Source organism: Sphaerodactylus townsendi, linkage group LG07, assembly GCF_021028975.2.
Source record: "Sphaerodactylus townsendi isolate TG3544 linkage group LG07, MPM_Stown_v2.3, whole genome shotgun sequence".
Taxonomy (NCBI): Eukaryota; Metazoa; Chordata; class Lepidosauria; order Squamata; family Sphaerodactylidae; genus Sphaerodactylus; species Sphaerodactylus townsendi.
In genome coordinates, this window is record NC_059431.1 from 18,430,385 (window position 1) to 18,450,376 (window position 19,992).

The following is a 19,992-nucleotide window of genomic DNA, read 5'->3' on the forward strand; positions in this document are numbered from 1 at the left end:
GCCTGCCTCGGTTTTACATCTTCATTCATATCTGCAGGAGCAGAAACAAACATTGCCACTGATCCAGATTTTGCACTCGATGCTCGTAGCCGTTGCGTGTTACGCCGTTTATACTCTGTTGCTGTTCCTGTCCTTTGATGTAGACATTTACAATTTAAGCAAGGGTTTGACCAAAAAAAGAAAGTCCTTCCGTCATTTTACAGTGTTTCTCGTCCCTTTGGCTTAGTTGCTTTGTGATTCAGTTGAGCTTTCAAACCAGGAGGACTGTAGCTTTGCAGCTGCTGTTCAGAGGACAGGACTGAACATTATCCAAGCCTGCAGTAGGAAAAGTGATGCTCAGCCACCGCTGGAGGTATTTGTTTTGTAAAAAGGGCAAGCTGGCGAAAAAAATAACACTCTGGTAATTTCTTGCATAAACAGCCATCTGTGGCCTACGTGCACACTACTCCGGGCTTACCTTCGGGCTGGGAAGAAAGGAAAGATGCAAAGGGCCGTACTTATTACGTCAATCATAACAATCGAACCACAACTTGGACTCGGCCCATCATGCAGGTACGGCGTTTGGTGTCTGGAGAAAAGTTAGAACATTTTGAGTCTCCCGTTGCACAGTGGTCTGGTGGGTTTCAGAAGCCACGTAGCATAAAAGGAGAAGAAGAAGAGTTGGGTTTTATACCCTGCTTTAATCTGCCTTTAAGGAGTCTCAGTGCGGTGTAGTGGTTAAGAGCAGGTAGATTCTGATCTGGAGAACTGGGTTTGATTCCTCGCTCCTCCACCTGAGTGGCAGAGGCTTATCTAGTGAACCTCTTGTGTTTCCGCACTCCTACATTCCTGCTGGATGACCTTGGACTCGTCACAGTTCTTGGGAACTCTCTCAGGCCCCACCTACCTCACAAGGTATCTGTTGTGGGGAGAGGAAGCGAAAGGCGCTTGTAAGTCACCTTGAGTCTCTTTACAGGAGAGAAAAGGTGGGGTGTACATCCAAAACTCTTCTTCTCTCTCTTCTTCTGCACAGTGGCTTAAAAACTCATTTTCTTTCTTTCCCCACAACAGATACCTTCAGGTAGGTGGGGCTGAGGGAATTCGGAGAGAACTGTGACCAGCCTGAGATCACCCAGCAGGAGTAGTGGGGAAACAAATCCAGCTCACCTGATAATAGTCTGCCATGCTGGCAGGGGCTGATGGGAATTGTAGTCCATGAACATCTGGAGTGCCAAAGGTTCGCCACCACGGCACTACACCATGCTGGAGTGCTTAAGAGCAGCGGACTCTAATCTGGAGAATTGGGTTTAATTCCCCGCTCTTCCACATGAAGCCTGCTAGGTGACCTTGGGCCGGTCACAGTTCTCTCAGAACACAGCCCCATCTTCTTCACCAGGTGCTTCTTGTGGGGGTGAAGGGAAAGGCGGGGCATAAATACAAACTATTTTTCTTCCTGGGAAAGTCTGTTCTTAGGGGGAAATAATTTATTTCAATTGAAAAGATGCCTATTGACTGACACAGGGTCGGCTTTTGCTGCATAGCATACGCCAACGTCAATTTCTGCTCTGCGTCCCGAACCTGTAGGGCCTTTATGTTGTCGCATATCCGCCCATCATTTCCTTATTATGAAGGGGGAAATGTGTGTCAGTGCAGTGAAACGATGTGCAAAGAGGGAGCTGGATTTAGAAGGACACAGCTGGCTGTTTACTTTCCCCCGAATGAAACTCCAGCTGGGGGGAAATCATGAATTTTCTTTTAGAGCCACACAAGTCTCTCTTTGCCTGTCATTAATTATAATTACAAAGTCAGTCTCAGGGATGCTTGCGTATCCCATGCGCTGCCCGCCGCTCCCAATCGATGCGCCCTGGCATCATAAGTTAAGAACATAAGAACTAGCCTGCTGGGTCAGACCAGAGTCCATCTAGTCCAGCTCTCTGCTACTCGCAGTGGCCCACCAGGTGCCTTTGGGAGCTCACATGCAGGATGTGAAAGCAATGGCCTTCTGCTGCTGCTCTCGAGCACCTGGTCTGCTAAGGCATTTGCAACCTCAGATCAAGAAGGATCAAGATTGGTAGCCAGAGATCGACTTCTCCTCCATAAATCTGCCCAAGCCCTTTTTAAAGCTATCCAGGTTAGTGGCCGTCACCACCTCCTGTGGCAGCAAATTCCAAACACCAATCACACGTTGGTGAAGATGTGTTTCCTTTTATTAGTCCTAATTCTTCCCCCCAGCATTTTCAATGAATGCCCCCCTGGTTCTAGTATTGAGCTGCACCCTGCTGAAGGCTTATCAGTGTTGCTGGTAAACCAAGATCTAAAACCATATTTTGAAGCACGTTTGAGAGGGAAGGGGCCATGGCTTAGTGCAGGGGTCTGCAACCTGTGGCTCTCCAGGTGTTCATGGACTACAATTCCCATCAGCCCCTGCCAGCATGGTTGCAGACCCCTGGCTTAGTGGAAGCGCATCTGCTTTGCACGCAGAAGGTCCCAGGTTCCATCTTGGGCATCTCCAGTTTAAAGGACCAAGTAGTCAGTGGCGTGAAAGGCTTGAGACCCTGGAGAACCACTGCCAGTCTGGGCAGATGCTGAGGACCTGGATAGACGAATAGTCTAATTCAGCACCAGGCAGCTTCTCATGGCTTAAGCGCAAGTGCCAATGAACAATTAAGGCACAAGTGAACAGGCAAGGAACCAAGTAAAATGGGGTACAGGCGCTGACTAGAGCTGAGGCTGGAGAGCTGCCATACAGTAATAAGCAGCATGGAGAGCCAGTGTGGTGTAGTGGTTCAGAGCAGGTGCATTCTAATCTGGAGAACTGGGTTCGATTCCCCACTCTGCCACTTGAGCTGTGGAGGCTTATCTGGTGAATCAAATTAGCTTATGCACTCCAAGACATTCCATCTCGGTGACCTTGGGCTAGTCACAGTACTTCAGAGCTCTCTCAGCCCGACCCACCTCACAGGGTGTTTGTTGTGAGGGGGAAGGGAAAGGAGCCCATTTGAGTCTCCTTACAGAAGAGAAAGAGGGAGGGTATAAATCCAAACTCTTCATCTTCTTCTGTATAGCAGTGTTTCCCAACGTGGGGTATACGTACCCCGAGGGGTATGTTCCAGAGCGTTTGGGTATATGTGAAAAAATACATAATGGGTTTATTCATATGGGGGTACAGTGGCCAGGAGGTAGATGAGTGAAAAAAGATTGGGAGTCACTGCTGTAGAGGGATTTGGGAGCAAGATGGATTAATCAAGCGAAGGGGCTATGGATCGGTGATCTAGTGTGGGCTTTGCATACAAAAGACACCAGTTTCAATACCAGTCATCTCCAGTGAAAAGAAACTCAGGTCACTGGTATTAAGAAGGCTTTTCTCTGCCTGCGACCCTAGAGAGCGACCGATCAGAGTAGACAGTATTGATCAATCAGTAGATTGACTTAGCAGTACGGCAGCATCATGTAACCTACAGTGACTTTTAGGCAATTGGCTGTTAGGGGTTCTGTCACTGGGAGTGGGGGAGAGTCTCTCCCAAGAGGTTGAGATAGTGTGTGCAACAGAAGGTTGGGTTCACGTGAGAACCTTCGTGTGTTCCATGCTGAGAGCCAGCATCATGTAATGGTTAAGAGCAATGGACTCTTATCTAGAGAACTAGGGTTGATTCGTCACTCCTCCACATGAGTGGTTGATTATAATCTGGTGAACCAGGCTTGTTTTCGTTCTCCTCCACATGAAGCCTACTGAGTGACCTTGGTCCAGTTCTCTCAGAACTCTCAGCTCCCACCTACCTCACAAGGTGTCTGTTGTGGGGAGAGTAAGAGAAAGGCATTTGTAAGCTGCCTTGAATCTCCTTGCAGGAGAGAAAGGCAGAATAGAAATCCAAACTCCTCCTCTTCAAAATCTCTGGGAGGCTATAGCATTAAACCCTGTAAAATTACCATATGAATTCCCTTCTACTTGCTGACTTTGTAACAGCACCTGATCTCTTCCATTAGTAGAGATGGTGCTGCAAGAAAAAGTGGTCAAGTGAAGTGAAATTTAGCCAGTATTAAACTGACTGGCACAAATGTTTGGGTATGGGCACACAGAGTTCTTCCTTGCTACCTAAAAGGGCTTCCTGTCTACCTAAGAGTGCTTCCTGGCTACCTAAGAGTGCTTCCTGGTTTCTAACAAGCTACTGATACTCTGTAGACCCATTCCAGAAAAAGTGTATCACTTGAGTGCCTTCTTTTCCTTCTTGATAATACATAAACTGTCCTAATTATGCCTTTGGGAACAGTAGCAATGGGCCCTTAAGGCTTTACCACTGACCTTTAAAAGAAACATAATGCTAAACAAACATTTTTGGTTGGATTAAGAATGTAGTTTAAAAATTTTTTGGCTATGAGACGGTGAATATTGCTTCTAAACAAGAACAGGTTATTGTAAACATTAACTTCTTTTGCAATTCACTGAACTGTACCGTTTGAAGATATTTTACCGTGACTGAGCACTGCCACAGAAAAGCGCGCAGCTAACGTGTGTTTGCCTCAAATAGCTCGCCGAAGATGGTGCAACGGGGGCGACGTCAAACAGTAGCAACCACCTGAGCGAGCCTCAGATAAGACGGCCTCGTAGCCTCAGTACTCCCACAGTAACCTTATCTGCGCCACTCGAGGTGAGAAACGCTACCCTCCCGACAAGCAAGGCTCACCACCTCCTTCCTGGATTTCCATCCCTTTCATCTTCTTGGTCCTCTGCACCTTTGTTTCATCTTCTTGGTCCTCTGCACCTTTGTTTTCTGGCTGGCGTTTTGTCCTTTTGCAAGCAGGGCCCGGTTCTCCAGGACACGCAAGCGACCGCCTGGCGCGCTAGAAAGAGGAGAGTGCTGATCCTCTGCAGGGCCTCGCTCCCAGCTATCAGTGGCACTGTTGGTGATTCGATCCCTTGTTGGGTTCCTGCCACCACCAGCTGGGAGGGCCAACAAAATACTTGGGAACCAGCTCTGTTTGCAGTCGTTCCTTCTTGCTTCGTAAAAAAAAAAACACACTCCTTTCTGTAATTATGCTCAGCTACCTTTATTTTGACCCATGGCAATGCTTTGTTGTTCTGTCCGACTCTCGTGCTTAAAAGCTCGTAAGATTGACGTCCTGTGCTCTTTCCTGTGTATTGCCTTTCACTCTCTGCGTGCATTTGTAATAGCTGTGTGTCACCATCACTCTTTCAAATCTTGCAATAGCGTTGATTTAGTAATATTCATAATCCTGCAGTTGTTGGGGGGGGGGCGCGTAGGCACCGGTCAGAGGGTGGGCACGAAGAGTAACATTGCAGATTCGGTGGGTTTCTATTATCAATGGGTTTTCTGTTTTCAGTAGAATTTCTCTCCGTTTGGTATGGGAAGCTATACTCTTCATTGCTTAACATTTAACTTTTTTAAACTCTTTTTTTAAAAAAAAACTTAAAATTCCGAGGAAGGGAGCTGAACGTTTCAAACCCAGTGGTCTGCAGATTTAGGCTTCTCAAGTGTAAATGCCTAGCTGTGGCGGTGGGAAATGCCCTCAAGTCACAGCTCACTTATGGCAACCTTGTAGAGTTTTCAAGGCCAGAGATGATTAGAGCTGCCTTGCCATTGCCTGCCTCTTTATCACGCCTCTGTTATTCCTTGGAGGTCTCCCATCTGAATACCCTGTTTCCCTGAAAATAAGACATCCCCTGAAAATAAGATGTAGTAGAGGTTTTGCTGAAGTGCTAAATATAGAGCATCCCCCAAAAGTAAGACGTAGCAAAGTTTTTGTTTGGAAGCATGCCAGTCGAACAGAACACCAGAGCATGCGGCTGTGGAGCGGAAAAATAAGACATCCCCTGAAAATAAGACATAGTGCATCTTTGGGAACAAAAATTAATATAAGACACTGTCTTATTTTCAGGGAAACACGGTAGTAGTCAGGGCAAACCCTGCTTAGCATCCAAGATCTGACAAGACTGGACCAGCCTGGGCCATCCAGGTCAGAATGACCAGCTAACTTAGGCATCCTCGTTATGAAACGCTTCCATTTCCACACAAGAAAATGTTCTGCCTTGTTGGAATTCTTTGCTGTGCTGGAAGACATTTCCCCACTGAAAAGAGGTCATCTTAAGAGAACACAATGAGCTTCCCCAGTAGAAATGCTTATAGGAGCATTCATTTGATGCTCCGTAGCAAGTCTTGACATTATCTAGATCAGTCTTTTCTTGTAAGTCACCCCCTCCCCGTAAGTCACCTCCCTCCCTGCGCATCTGTGCTTTGTTCCTGCTTTCTGTCACATGCTGTGCATTCATTTTCATGTGTATATCATATATATCGTGAAGTTCTAAAAACCTAGATACGTGTGAGAAACACAAGGTTACCTCCTCGTCCTAGTACTGAATGTACACCCTCCCCCTCCCTCTCCCTTGCATGCCACCCCTCCCTCCCTCCACTAGGGTGGGCCATGCCCCTCTCTCCCCTCCCTTGCATGCCACCCCTCCCTCCTCTTCCCTTGCATGCCACCCCTCCCCCTCCCCCCTTTCTCCACTAGGGTGGGTGGGCCATGTCCAGATGCTGGGCCCCCTCCCTCCCCTCCCTTGCATGCCACCCGTTCCTCCCCTCCCTCCCTTTCCCTTGCATCCCCCCTTCCCAGTGCTATGGGTTGAAAGATGGGATTCTCCCACACAGAGAGTCTTCTGTCACAAGTAACATTGTTTCCCGGAACATTTGATCGGCTTAGCAGCTGAAGAAAATGTTCTTCCAGTGTTATCCTAAGCATGTTTAAACAGAAGTAAGTCCCACCTATGTCGTTGCATAGGACTCACTCTCTACAAATTGTATTTTAGGACTGCAGCCTTAAGCTTTTTACTAAGTCAGATCTGTTTTGGCTAGGGAGGAAAGGGGAGAAGCACTTCATATTTATTAGTTTTTAGTAATTAAATATTTGAACCTTGGGGGTGAATTAATAATCACCATGAATAAAGCAGAAATTGAACTTCAAAGTGGCAGCTGCTGAAGCAGTCTGGGGACGGAGAGGCAGGACACCAGATATTGAAACTCAAAAAATAATTTAAACTGAATGTCATGTTCTAATCACTGCAAGAAATTGGAATGGAAAAATATGCCAGCCAGTAGTGTCCAAGTCAGACATACTAGTTTCAGATATACAAGCATACTCCTCTGTTTAACTTTCAATTACTTGAATTAATTATGACATAAATAGCAACCTGTTGGAAAAAACCTTTCAAACTACACCGAAGCGGACATAATTACATCCGTATTTCAATTATCTGTTCCTTTTTTAATTTAAATCCTGTTCTCCCCAAAGGGCACACAAAGCAGGTTACAGCATTGTTCTCCCTCTTCTATTTTATCATCACCACAATAGTCCTATGAGTCAGCATGATGTAATGATCAAGAGCGTTGGACTGGTTTCTGGAGACCCAAGTTCAATTCCCCACTCATGCCATGGGTGACCTTGGGACACTCACACACTCTCAACCTAGTGTGTCTTACAAAGTTGTTGTAAGGATAAAATGGAGGAGAGGAGAAGGTGAGCCACTTTGGGTCTCCATTAGGCAGAGGCGTAGCAAGGGGGGAAAGCGCCCGGTGCACTGGTGCATCTTCCACCCCCGTTCCACCCTCAGAACGCCCCTGGAATGCCCTCACTACACACCCACAGGGGCGCACGCCCTGTGCATCGCCCCCCCCCCGTCCCTTTGGAGCTACGCCTCTGTCATTAGGCAAGTTGTAAATAGATTAAATAAATAAAACAATGAAATCCTGTGAGGAGGATTAATCTGAAAAAAAGAACAGAGCCAAGGTCAACTGGCAATCCTCCATGGCAGAGTGGGGATTTGAACCTACTTCTCATGGATCCTAGTCTGACACCCACTCACGATTGTGCCATGTGGCTCCATGGGAATTCATAACCAGGTTTTCATTTCCCTAGGCTCAAGACCACAGGCCCTTGTTATAGCAAAATTACCTCTCCCTGTTATATTGTGTCTGCCTTATTTTCAGAGAGCCAGTGTGGTGTAGTGGTTAAGGTGTCGGACTAGGACCTGAGAAACCCAGGTTCAAATCCTTACTTGCTCCATGAAGCTTGCTGGGTGAGGGTGACTTTGGGCCAGTCACGTACTCTCAGCCTCAACCAGAGGCATAGCTAGGGAAAATGGCCAAAAACTGAAAAAACACTAAAAATACAAAAAACCCACAAACAAACCTGAATTTTTTGCACCCCCCTTCCCGGTGCGTGCCCAGCGCAACACGTACCCCCAGTCCCCTAGTAGCTACGCCTCTGGCCCCAACCCTGGCAAGTCTTTATATGGGAGACCTCCAAGGAATACCAGGGTTATGACACAGATACATGCAATGGCAGACCACCTCCGAATGTCTCTTGCCTTGAAAACCCCACCAGGGGTTGCCATAAGTCAGATGACTGCAGAAACAAAACCTTATCCTCCCCTACTTTAGTACCATAAAAGCAATTGAGGTGCTTGACAGGTGTGGTCCTTGCTTTCAGTTCCCCCACAAAAGCTGCATTCCTCAGCCGCGCTTGTGATGCGCGCACTCCCATCTGTCTTTCCTTATCACGATCGAAAGGTCTCCTTATCCTCTGCTGCCATTTCCAGTCACTTCTTACATCTCACACTCTTTCCCCCTGCTCTTGCTTCTCTAGCTTGTCTGTCCTCCTGATAACCGTGCCAAGTGTTCTTATCGTCTGTGAGTGGTTCATTGTGTGGATCCTGAGAGACGGTGAAGAGAGGGGAGGAAATAATTGTGGGCTCCAGGAAAAACTGGTGCCATGGACTTCTATACCTACCTTGGCCTCTTTTGAGCTATATTCCCCTCCCCCCGTCTCCCCTTTCATCTTCTGATTTCTGAATAAAAAATTGCACTCATCTACTGAAGCGTTATATACCTAAGGGAAGATAGCCTGCTGCTCCATTCCTCTGAAATCTTTCTGTTGTGGGCTTCGGGAAGGGGAGATTTCATCCAGGGCAGCGGTCTTCAAACGATGGCCCTCCAGATGTTCAGGAACTACAATTCCCATCAGCCCTGCTACTTGGCCATGCTGGCAGAGGCTGATGGGAATTGTAGTTCCTGAACATCTGGAGGGCCATAGTTTGAAGACCTCTGATCCAGGGGAAGGGTAGTTGTATCATGATGGGTCCTCTTGAGAGTACCACTTCTTGGACCGATGGTGTGGGGCCAACTTGTTCGTTTGGAGGCAAGCTTGCTGTGTGAAGGGAGCAGGCTACCCAACTGTATTGAGGCTAAAGACCCCCATAGCCACACACCAAATCTGTGCATACACACATGTGGTATGTGCGTCTTAATGCATCGGCCAAGAACCAGTAGCTAATTTGCAGGCCAACTAGCAATGAGAGATAATGTTTGTCATTCAGTCCTGTGTCCGTCTTGAAGATCTACACAGCATGTCACCCCCACCGTGACATCAGGTGACATTTGTGTTTCTTAACCACCGCTCCTTTCCACAGGGTGCCAAGGACTCTCCTATACGAAGAACTGTGAAGGACACTCTTTCCAACCCACAATCGCCGCAGCCTTCTCCGTACAACTCTCCAAAACCACAGCACAAACTGACTCAAAGCTTCTTACCTCCTGGCTGGGAGATGCGAATAGCGCCCAACGGCAGACCTTTCTTCATCGATCATAACTCCAAGACCACCACGTGGGTAAGCTGGATTCGCCCCCTGTTGTTTTCAAGGACAACTCAGCTTCAGCTTTTCTGTACTGAGGGGCAGGTTTCTCCATCATGGGGACTCTGGGATCATTTTCAAAGATCACTTTTCAGAGTGCAGCTACAGTTGGGGGGGGGGGTTGACATGTGAGAGGGGGAGGGGCTTTTAACTCTTTCCTTCTCTTCTCAATTCTTTCCTTCCTCTGAGGAAGGGATTGTGATTGTCAGCAGCTTTGAGGGAAAACCAGGGTATAAAAACCAACTCTTTTTCTCCTTTCCTGATGGAAAAGGCCCCCCCTGGTCTGCTTGTAACCTTGCTGGAAAAAAATTGGTAGCTACCATATTTTTTTCTCCAACAAGCATATAAACCAGTGGTTCCCAACCTTTTTTCATTCGTGTACCCCTTGGCAACCCATTTCCCTAACATTGTCCCCTGTATTAGCAAACCCATTATGTAATATTTTTTTTAGTACCCCAAATGCTGTGGCGCATACTGAGGGGGTGGGTACACAAATCCCAGGTTGGGAACCACTGATATAAACGTTGAGGGCCCCCCCCCCCCCCGAGAAAATGGCAAAGGAATAAAGTGATAAGGAGTCCTTTTCCTTCAGTAGGGTTCCGTCATTTACACACAGTATGGTCACGCCCCCTACTGTCCAAGCAGGGTTATGGAAAACTTGCTCCTCCCAGAACTATAGAATGAAATTACAATCACCAACTACTAATCGCTAACCAATCTATTTTCGAACAAATTGTGTGCTCACCCCCACCCCACCCACCCCTTTCTTTGCTCTCCCACCTCCTTGGACAATGTAGACAAACTGCCAAGGTGGGAAGATGTATGTTATAGACTTAAGACACCTTCACAGTAGGTTCCAATTTGTCTTTCTGTAACGTTTTGCCTTTTGAAAAAGAGAGAAGTGTAGCACACTTCCCTCTGTGATACACCTCTGAAGATGCCAGCCACAGATGCAGGTGAAACGTTAGGAACAAGATCTACCAGACCACGGCCACACAGCCCGGAAAACCCACCACAACCAGTTGAGTCCAGCTGGGAAAAGCCTTCGACAATACATATCTGGGAAACTTCATTTTATTTCACCTATTTTGTTTATATGCTGCCCTTCCCCTTGCGGGCTCAGGACGGTTTCCAAGATAGAAAAACAATAAAATCATACATTGGATACATTTAAAAACATAGATGGTAACTGAACTAATCTTTAAATATGCTTAAAATTCCATCACATCTCAGTCAGAAAAGAACTGGAACAGCATAGAGCCAGAAAAGTTGGCCTTGTAGATATATAATTTCAAAATGAGTTTTGCTCTCAAATACCTGGAAGAATAAAAGGTAAATCCAGGGCCAATAACCGCACCATCTGTTGACAGGTTACACTTTTTAAAGGTTGCTTCTCCCATGTTGTTCTTTAATGTAATCTCTTTAGAGATCACAGCTAAGAAGGCAATTCATTCTCCTTCTGCCAAATATCCTTGAGTTATTAGCTTTCCTGGCCTTGTTTATTTCCCCAGATATTTGTGTATCAGAGAGGAGCATACATTTGTCACAGCTTGCGGGAACTTTATATAAAATCCGATTTAATGCTACTGTACATCTGCAAGGAGGCACAGAGGTAGAAAGAGGTGCATGCTGGGAATGGAACCAGACTTGACTCACGTCTCTACAGCCTGTCCTGAGTGTCATGGCTTTACTAGTTCGCAGGCATTTAGGTTCACAATAGTTCCAGACCTCTGTCCACTCTTCCGCACATGCAGAATAACTGCACTTTCAATCCACTTTCACAATTGTTTGCAAGTGGATTTTGCTCTTTTGCACAATAAAATCCAGCTGCAAAGTGGATTGAAAGTGTGTTATTCCGCATGTGCGAAAGTGCCCTTTGTATGCCTAATATTTAGCGGGGAGATGTCAGGATTGATGCATCTGCACCGTGATTGTGGAACTGTCATCCTGTGAGGCTATCCAAACTAGAATGCAAGTATCTTTTTACTGCTCCATCTCTGGTTCAGTTCAGACATCACACAAAACCATAGGTAGGCTCATTATGTAAATGCAAATCTCTTTACTGACAGCGCAGTCCTAAACAGAACTTCACTCTTCTAAGTACACTGAAGTGAATGCAAAGCACAAGGGTGCACAGCCTGGAAGTTTGCACAGCAACTCCAAGTACCAGGGATCTGAAAGCCCCTGGCCACTCCCATACATGCAGAATACGTGTCTTTCAATCCATTTCCAATCCACTTTGCAGCTGGATTTTACTGGGCAGAACAGCAAAGTCTTACTTGCAAACAATTGTGAAAGTGGATTCAAAGTGGATTATTCTGCATGTGTGGAAGAGGCCTAAGTTAACTTGGGGTTCCAAGACTTAACTATGGTTCCCATGCTATGTCTGAATGCACCCATCCTGTCTTCTTCTCTGGCAACACCTTCCATCTCTGCAGAGAGAAGGTACCCAAAGTCGCACTTGTTAAGACCAGACTGGACTTGAGTGAGGATGAGCTGAATTCTGGTTTCACAAACTAACCAGGCAGAGTAAACCCTGGTTTTGCATTATGTCTGAACTGAATTCCCTCCTATCTCTAAAATGGTCTTCCATTCGTGACAGAAAGGGAGGATGCCCCCTGACGACGCTATCTGCAAGCTTTGCTGAAAATAAGTGAAGTCACATAGGTTAAAAAAAATAAAACGGCCAACTTGTGTCCTTATGTGAAATCCCACTGATTTTAGAGAGGATATATGCTGAAAACCAAGCATGAAATTTCACACTCAAAGCTAAGTATTAACTTAGCTGGGGCTTGAAAGTTTAGCATGTCCATTACAAAAAGAAAAAGAAAAAAGTTCATAGTTTTATTTATTTAAAACATGTTTATGCCCCCTTTCTGCCCCATCAGTCCACAAAGTCGTGAACATCAAAACATTTAAAAATTAAAAATACGGTTTGAATGATAAAATTCAATTAAAACACATACACAAATAACACTAAAATACCCCTGTTGTTTGGGGGTATGCCAGAGAAAACAAAAAGCATCTTCACCTGCTGGCAAAAGGCACTGATAGAGGCAGACAGATGAATCTCCCTCGGGAAGGAATTCCACAAAGTTTTGGTGCCATGACAAAGAAGGCCTTTTTTCAGGTTGCCGCTCATCTAGCCTCAGATGGTGGGGGCAACCAAAGCAGGGCCTCCGAGGATGACCAGAAAGAGCAGGTAAGTTTGTATGGGAGAAGTTATTGATGTTGGTTTAAGACTGCCGGGGCATTAAATCAGACTCACGTTACCAAAAAATGTTTTATATCTGTGATCAGCAGAATTCCCCTTCCCAAAAAATCCTTTTCGGCAATGGTTGCATGCCTTGTTTTCGTTAGGCTGAAAGAGCAGATTGATGTTGACATTTTGCTATGAGAGTCAGCATCCCAGCTGCTTCCTGGCAGTGAAGATTGGAGGCAGAGACATGGCATTATGACAGCCCCTTGGCATGGATGTAAAAATGACTTGGACTTTTGTAGCTTTGGGAGTCCTGTTCTCATGGCAGCGTGCTTGTCGTTACAGGAGGATCCACGGCTAAAATTCCCGGTCCACCTGAGATCGAAAGCAGCTTTAAACCCCAATGACCTGGGCCCTCTTCCTGTAAGAATTTGTGTTTATATGTTCATGCAAACTGTGTTTGTGGGAGTTGATTGTTGTTTGCCGGTTCACAGGTGTTTGTTTTGTAGAGATAAAAACCAGCACTATGAGCAGGGTGGATAATTTCCTTGAGCCTCTATTATTATTATTATTATTATTATTATTATTATTATTATTATTATTATTATTATTATTATTATTATTATTATTATTATTATTATTATTATTATGCACAACATAAAACCATATATAAAATCATCATATACAACTGCCATAAATACTTCTGAAGTGGTCACTACACAGTTTCACCATGAAGTCCCCCTTCCCCCTGTGGTCTACAACGAAGCTGAAGGTTAACATACAGCAAATCCTTTAGACCTGGCTCCAGATTTTGGATGTTTGCAGATAGTTACTACCAAAACAGAACCAAACAACAAGACTTAATCTGAGCAGAGAAGTAGCAGCCACACGTCAACAGGGAACATTGCTAATTTTAACATGCATTATCAGCCTGTAGATTGTGCGTGCCTGCCTGCGCAGATGTCGCTTTGTGTCTGTTTCATAGGCTTTCAGAAATCCAGCTTAATATTTGTGCTCCCTTTTGCAGCGCAAGTGGATTGCCTGCTTTGTGGGCTAATTTGCATTTGTAAATGACAGCTTTGCATTTCGGTGCTAAAAGGAAATCCCCTCAGAGAGGCAGGCAGACATCTAGGATGGCTGTTCTTAGGAGCCCAAAGGCCTTGTTGCTTTGCATTCTCGTCAGGATAAACAACGAGACGCCGTCTCGCTGCAGACAGTCGACGCTGACACTGCTTTCTCACATTATGTTTGCCTTATGGAAAAACAGAGGAACATTTCAACATGGTCAACTATTGGCACACAACTGTGGTTTCGGGCAGTGGTGGGATCCAACCTATTCGCACCTATTCGGTAGAACCGGTAGCTAATTTTTTGTCTAGTTGAAAGAATGGTTGTAATCCCACCACTGAGTCCTTTCGGGACCGGTTGCCAAATTATTTGAATCCTACCACTGGTTTAGGGGCTCTATAAGAACCTGTGAGATAATGGTGGCATTGTGAGTCAGCAGGGCTTACTGGAAAAGACAATAACACTAGGAAAAGTTGGAGGCAGCAGGAAAAGAGGAAAAGACCCGACATGATATGAATTGACTCAACAAAGGAAGCCACAGCCTTCAGTTTGCAAGACCTGAGCAAGGCTGTTAACAACAGGATGTGCTGGAGGTCTTTTATTAACATCTGACAACACTAGTACCAAATCATTAATGAATAAGTTAAACAAGACTGGGGCCAATACACAGCCTTGCTTAACACCTGTCACGACGGGAATCTTAGGAGTTAGTTTGTACATTTTATTTGGCAGGTTGTGTTTGAATAGAGAGATTTAATAAGTAGTAATAATCTAATGTCGATCCCTATCTCTGTTAACTTAATCCACAGCAAATCTCTTACAACTAAATCAAAGGCACTTTTCAGGTCCAGAAAGGCAGCAAAGATCTTGGATCGCCCCCTTGTTTTGTATTTTAATAACAGGAGGTTGAGGATCAGACAGTGATCAAGTGTAGAGCAACCTTTTTTAAATCCTATTTGCTCGGGGTAAAGAATTTTTCCATCATTGATCCAGGTAGATAGCCTATTTAACAGATGTTTGGCATAAAGTTTACCAGAGACAGATAAAAGGCTGATGGGTCTGTAATTAGCTGGTGACATATGGTCACCCTTTTTGAATATTGGTGTTATTATTGCATTTACCCAAGACCCCGGGATAGTACCTGACCTATCGACCAAAGTAAACAGAGCAGCCAGAAGAGGTCATTTATTCATAGGGTTGACATGAGTTCAAAGTTATTCGATGCACATAACGTAACACACACACACGTACACAAGGATTCCAAACCTTGATTCCGGTCCTTGGCTCGCTGTCGCCGCTGAGGACTATCGACTGAGAAGCTGCCCGTCTCAAGCAGAGGAGCTTTCTCAGCCTAGTTGATCGCACCTTGCAGCGGTAACTTTCTTCAGGCAAATCATGCGCTGTGTTTCTCTCCCTTTTGTATCCTTGCTTTCCTCTTGCAGGCACTTCTGCCCCCCCCCCCCCCCCCCCAGTAGAATCTTTCAACACTCCAGGACCAAAGCAACTATTTGTTTTGTTGGGCCGTTCCATTTCCTTTTAAAGGCCTATGGGAGCTTGTGACCCCCCCCCCCAACCTTGTCTTTCTGAAGCCCTATAGCAGTGGTGGCGAACCTGTGGCACTCCAGATGTTCATGGACTACAATTCCCATCAGCATGCCAATTGGCCATGCTGGCAGGGGCTGATGGGAATTGTAGTCCATAACATCTGGAGTGCCAAAGGTTCGCCACCACGGCCCTATAGCCTAACCATTCTGTCAACATACTGTTTTTCCATCGAAGGTTTCTTAATGACAAGAAACTTTCAAAATGTGATTCCCCCAAACATGTAATTAGAAATTCCACATTCCATTCTATCACCTCAAAGCTCTGTCACAAGAGCAGAGGTGTCCAACTCTGGCAAATTGGCCATGCCAGCAGGGGCTGATGGGAATTGTAGCCTGTGAACATCTGAAGCGCCAGAGTTGGACACTCCTGTACTAGAGCAACTAAGCTTCCAACTGTCAGTCCAAGTAGTTGGAAGTGAGAGAATAATTTTATACCCTGTTCAGGATAAAGATGACAGATATTTGTGGATTCATCCACCATTTCCTGGACCATCTTTTTTCTAGAATGCCCTGCTTGGGTCCTAGTGCCTTGGGGACAGGGCTAAGTAGGCAGTAGGACCTAAGCAGAGCATTCTAGAACAAAGACGATCCAGGAAATGGCAGATGGCAATTCCTAGAGCTTCCCTGTGTCACTTCTTAAAGAAAACTGGAACACGGCCAGCATCTCTGGTAAAGGCATTGTTAATTTTCATGGAAGACTTTCCAAAATGACTTCTGAGTATCACCTTTTTTAAAAAAGCTAGATTTGAGTCATGGCAAACAACGTTCTCAGGGTATAAGCTTTCAAGTATCAAAGTTCCCTTTGTCAGACATCTGGTAGAGCTTTGACACTTGAAAACTCATACTCTGAAGATCTTATTGATCTCTGAGGATTCGAATCTAGATCTTCTACTGCAGATCAACACAGCTGCCCTACGAAATGGTTAAACAAATGATCCAGCTTTAACTCTAGTACTTTCAGTTCAGCTTAGTGGATAAAATTAACATAAATATTGTTTCAGAGTTAAGAGGCAAATTTGAGTGTGGCTTAAAATCTCCACATCCCTTGGGTAGATCTGGGTATAAATTCTTTCCATGTGCATGTTTTTATATCAGAGAAAGCAGCTCATGTAAGAGTTCCTATGAATGGAAATTGTCACATGGAAAACAGCTTGTAGACTGTTGAACAAATTATAATGTTTCTTATTTTTGAACACAGTATGGTACTCTGCGAGTACCTTCTGTATTATTTCTGAATGCTGCAGCAACATTTGTCATAATTGGTTCCAGAATAATTTCCCAGGCTAGCTTTTTTTGTTTGTTTTGTTTTGTGGACGTAGAAATCCAATGTATGCATGGAAAATTCCCTCCTTTCAGTTGTCTCATAGAAGACCGCATCGTTCGCTGATCTCCGGATCATCGTGTTAACACTGCATCTCTCGAAGTGTCCCGCTAAGCACTTCTAAGCCCATTGGCTTCAACAGATCTAGAAATACATAAACTCTGCTTAGGATGGCCTTGTTCAATTTTCAAACAAGCATAAGTGAAAATCTGTTGAAAATCGTTTGGTAATCCTTGGTCCGAGAGAACTCTACTTTGCCTCATCCAGGGCAAGGCCTTTTCAGCCCCGGCCCCCACCTGATGTAACGCTCTTCAGAAGAGACCAGAGCCCTGCAGGATTTAATGCAATTTAGCAGGGCCTATAAGATGGAACTGCTCCACCAGACATATGGTTGAGGCTACAATGGTAATTACACCAATGGGCCTGCTCAGTGGTGGGATTCAGCCTATTCACACCGGTTCCGGTAGAACCGGTAGTTCGGAAAACTGGTTGTAATCTAAGGTGACCAGATGTTCACCTTTTTAAAGCAAGACGTGCGCACATGCACTGGCAGCCTCAGGAGCGCACTGCCTTTTGGGGCGCTCCCCGGTTTCCTGCCCTGTGACAGGGCGGGAAAAGGGGAGCGCCCCAGAAGGCAGTGAAGCAGCCTTCCAAAAATCGGGAGATTTAAAAAACCCCGCAGGACGTGGGACAAATTGCTTAAAAGCGGGACTGTCCCGCCAAAAGCGGGACGGTCTGGTCACACTATTGTAATCCCACCACTGAGTCTTTTCGGTTGTTAAATTATTTGAATCCCACCACTGGCCCCCCTCCTCTCTCCCCTTCCTTCTACCTCCTTCCTTCCCCTTCTTTTTTCGTTTCTCTTAAAGCAATTTTCTTTTTTCCATTTCTTTCCCCCTTGCTTTGCTGGTCCTTTTGCACGGGTGCACCTAAATTAAATGATCTGGGTGTCCGAGGGAGAAATATAGGCATTTACTGTCTGATGGCTGTGATCGTTTTAAGTAATTACTTGTAGATTCAGATGTATTTTTGGAGAACGGGAATTTTAAATCCTTTCATGTGCTGTGCATTGTGTTAACCTGAGGTTGTGAATCTTCCTGAGCCTTCTAGAGAAGGACGATGAAGAAATATAATAAACAAATACATGAAAATAATGCAGGAAGGGAAAAAGGGAAGGGATTTTAGCCTGCTTTAAAGATAAATGCTACTTTGAGTTGCTGATGTTTGTTTGTTTTCTGTTGTTCTTTTAATTGCAGCCTGGTTGGGAGGAAAGGATACATCTGGATGGAAGAACGTTTTATATAGACCATAGTAAGTAGGCCACACAGTTTCTACAACCAGTAAGTGAAAGGAGGGAATGCAGTATTGAAGTGAAAGCTTTGTAATTTTACTCTTCATTTAGGAAGCCAGGTGTTGATATGTGGCGACATTCATACCAGAGACTTAGTGCCTTCCTACGGTACCGTATAATTCACCAAAAGCTTGCTTTTAATTGGCTCATCAAGCTTTGTCCCGATTTGATCTTGTGAAGCATTAACATTTCTTCTTTGTGGTTGTTTTTCGTTGAACTTTTTATTTTTTATTTTTTTTATTTGGTGTTGTGGATGGACCCCCCCATGGCTTCTATGCACTTCTATTAATAAACGAAAGCACACCCTAGGAATAGAAAATAAGATGAGAAATCACACGGAAACAGCCACGAGTCTTATCTGTGCGAGGCAGCGGAAGAAGCAATTTTCGGTAGAACCGTTTCCCCCCCTGAAATTATTCCCCAAAAAAAGAAAGAAAGAAAGAAAGAAAAGGGCTTGGGGCAGTGCCAGTTCTGACCTTATTTTCTATTTGTGGCATGTTTCTCTTGCACCCACCCTGTTAATCTCTATCCACTTCTGTACCTTGAAGTTCCAGTGTAAATGGTGTTTCATTGTACACCTGTCCTATGACGGCACCTCTGAGCAAGTCTGTGGATCTCTGTTGTGTTTTGACTATCAAGTGGCAATAGAAAATTACTGTTCAGCCGGGAGTGTTTGTGAATTGTCGTCAATATGAATATTCTTGATTAAAGCAGTGAAATTTAGGCCAAGCAAGAGGGGGACAGAGTATTGAGCCTGTGAAATTAACCTTATAAAAACCAAACGTGCCAGTGACCGAGCCTTGGCTGTCCTCGCATCTCCGTAGAATTAACCTTTAGAACGATCATCCGTTGAATGAACAAATCAGAGGGTGATTTTAGAAAAAGAAAACCTTGCCTGTACGAAGTAGTATATGGATTTGCAAGTGCATGTGTTGCTTTTAAGTAGTATCATGACTTTAAGGTAAGGAATGGAATGGATAATAATTCTCTAGTGAGCACTAGTTTGATCGATTAAAAGCACCTCTCTGAAATTAACTAAGTGCCTGAAATTCGCTATTGATTGTTCCCTTGGGAAGCCACAAAGTTCAGTCTCTGCGGGTTAAAGTGCCGTCGTTGCCTACATGACAGTTCCCGCGTTTGGCCCTCCAGGCCTAAAGCAGTGAGCATGGGAATCTGTGTATACCACATGTGGCACAAGATGCAGCAACTAATGCATTTAATTGCTGCTGACACATTTTTGAAGATGAAAACAAATATATGGTGTTATATATATAGTGTTTATTATATATACACACACACACATACATACATACATACAAATATATACACATATATACACACATATATACATATATATATACACACATATATACACACATATATACATATATACATACATATATACATATACACACACACATATACATATATGCACAAATATTGTTCCCCCCCCACCCCCCCCCCCCCCCACCCCCCCCCCCCCCCACCCCCCCCCCCCCCCACCCCCCCCCCCCCCCACCCCCCCCCCCCCCCACCCCCCCCCCAGAACCTGCGGCTCTCCAGATGTTCAGGAACTACAATTCCCATCAGCCTCTGTCAGCATGGCCAATTGGCCATGCTGGTAGGGGCTGATGGGAATTGTAGTTCCTGAACATCTGGAGAGCCGCAGGTTCCCTACCCCTGGTCTATCCCTACCTCCACTGGCAGTAAATCCCACACTTTAATTACTCATTGAGTGAAGGAGTATTTCCTTTTGTCAGTCCTGATTGA

At 45.1% G+C, this 19,992-nt stretch overlaps 1 protein-coding gene across 5 annotated transcripts in view; it reads left to right on the forward strand.

Annotated features, from left to right (window-relative positions):
* Nucleotides 1-19,482, forward strand: part of NEDD4L (NEDD4 like E3 ubiquitin protein ligase) — a 301,785-nt gene extending 282,303 nt beyond the window's left edge. For 2 of the 5 annotated variants that reach the window (XM_048503553.1, XM_048503550.1), the window contains 6 exons: nt 421-552; nt 4,506-4,625; nt 9,458-9,655; nt 13,224-13,301; nt 18,128-18,182; nt 18,274-19,473. In XM_048503553.1, coding sequence (XP_048359510.1) covers nt 421-552; nt 4,506-4,625; nt 9,458-9,655; nt 13,224-13,301; nt 18,128-18,182; nt 18,274-18,341 — 651 coding nt within the window. In that variant the 3' untranslated portion in view covers nt 18,342-19,473. Of the gene's footprint in view, nt 1-420; nt 553-4,505; nt 4,626-9,457; nt 9,656-13,223; nt 13,302-18,127; nt 18,183-18,273 lie in introns of all 5 variants that reach the window. The other 3 variants (XM_048503552.1, XM_048503549.1, XM_048503551.1) reach the window with 3 other exon arrangements.
* The last annotated feature ends 510 nt before the right edge of the window (nt 19,483-19,992 follow it).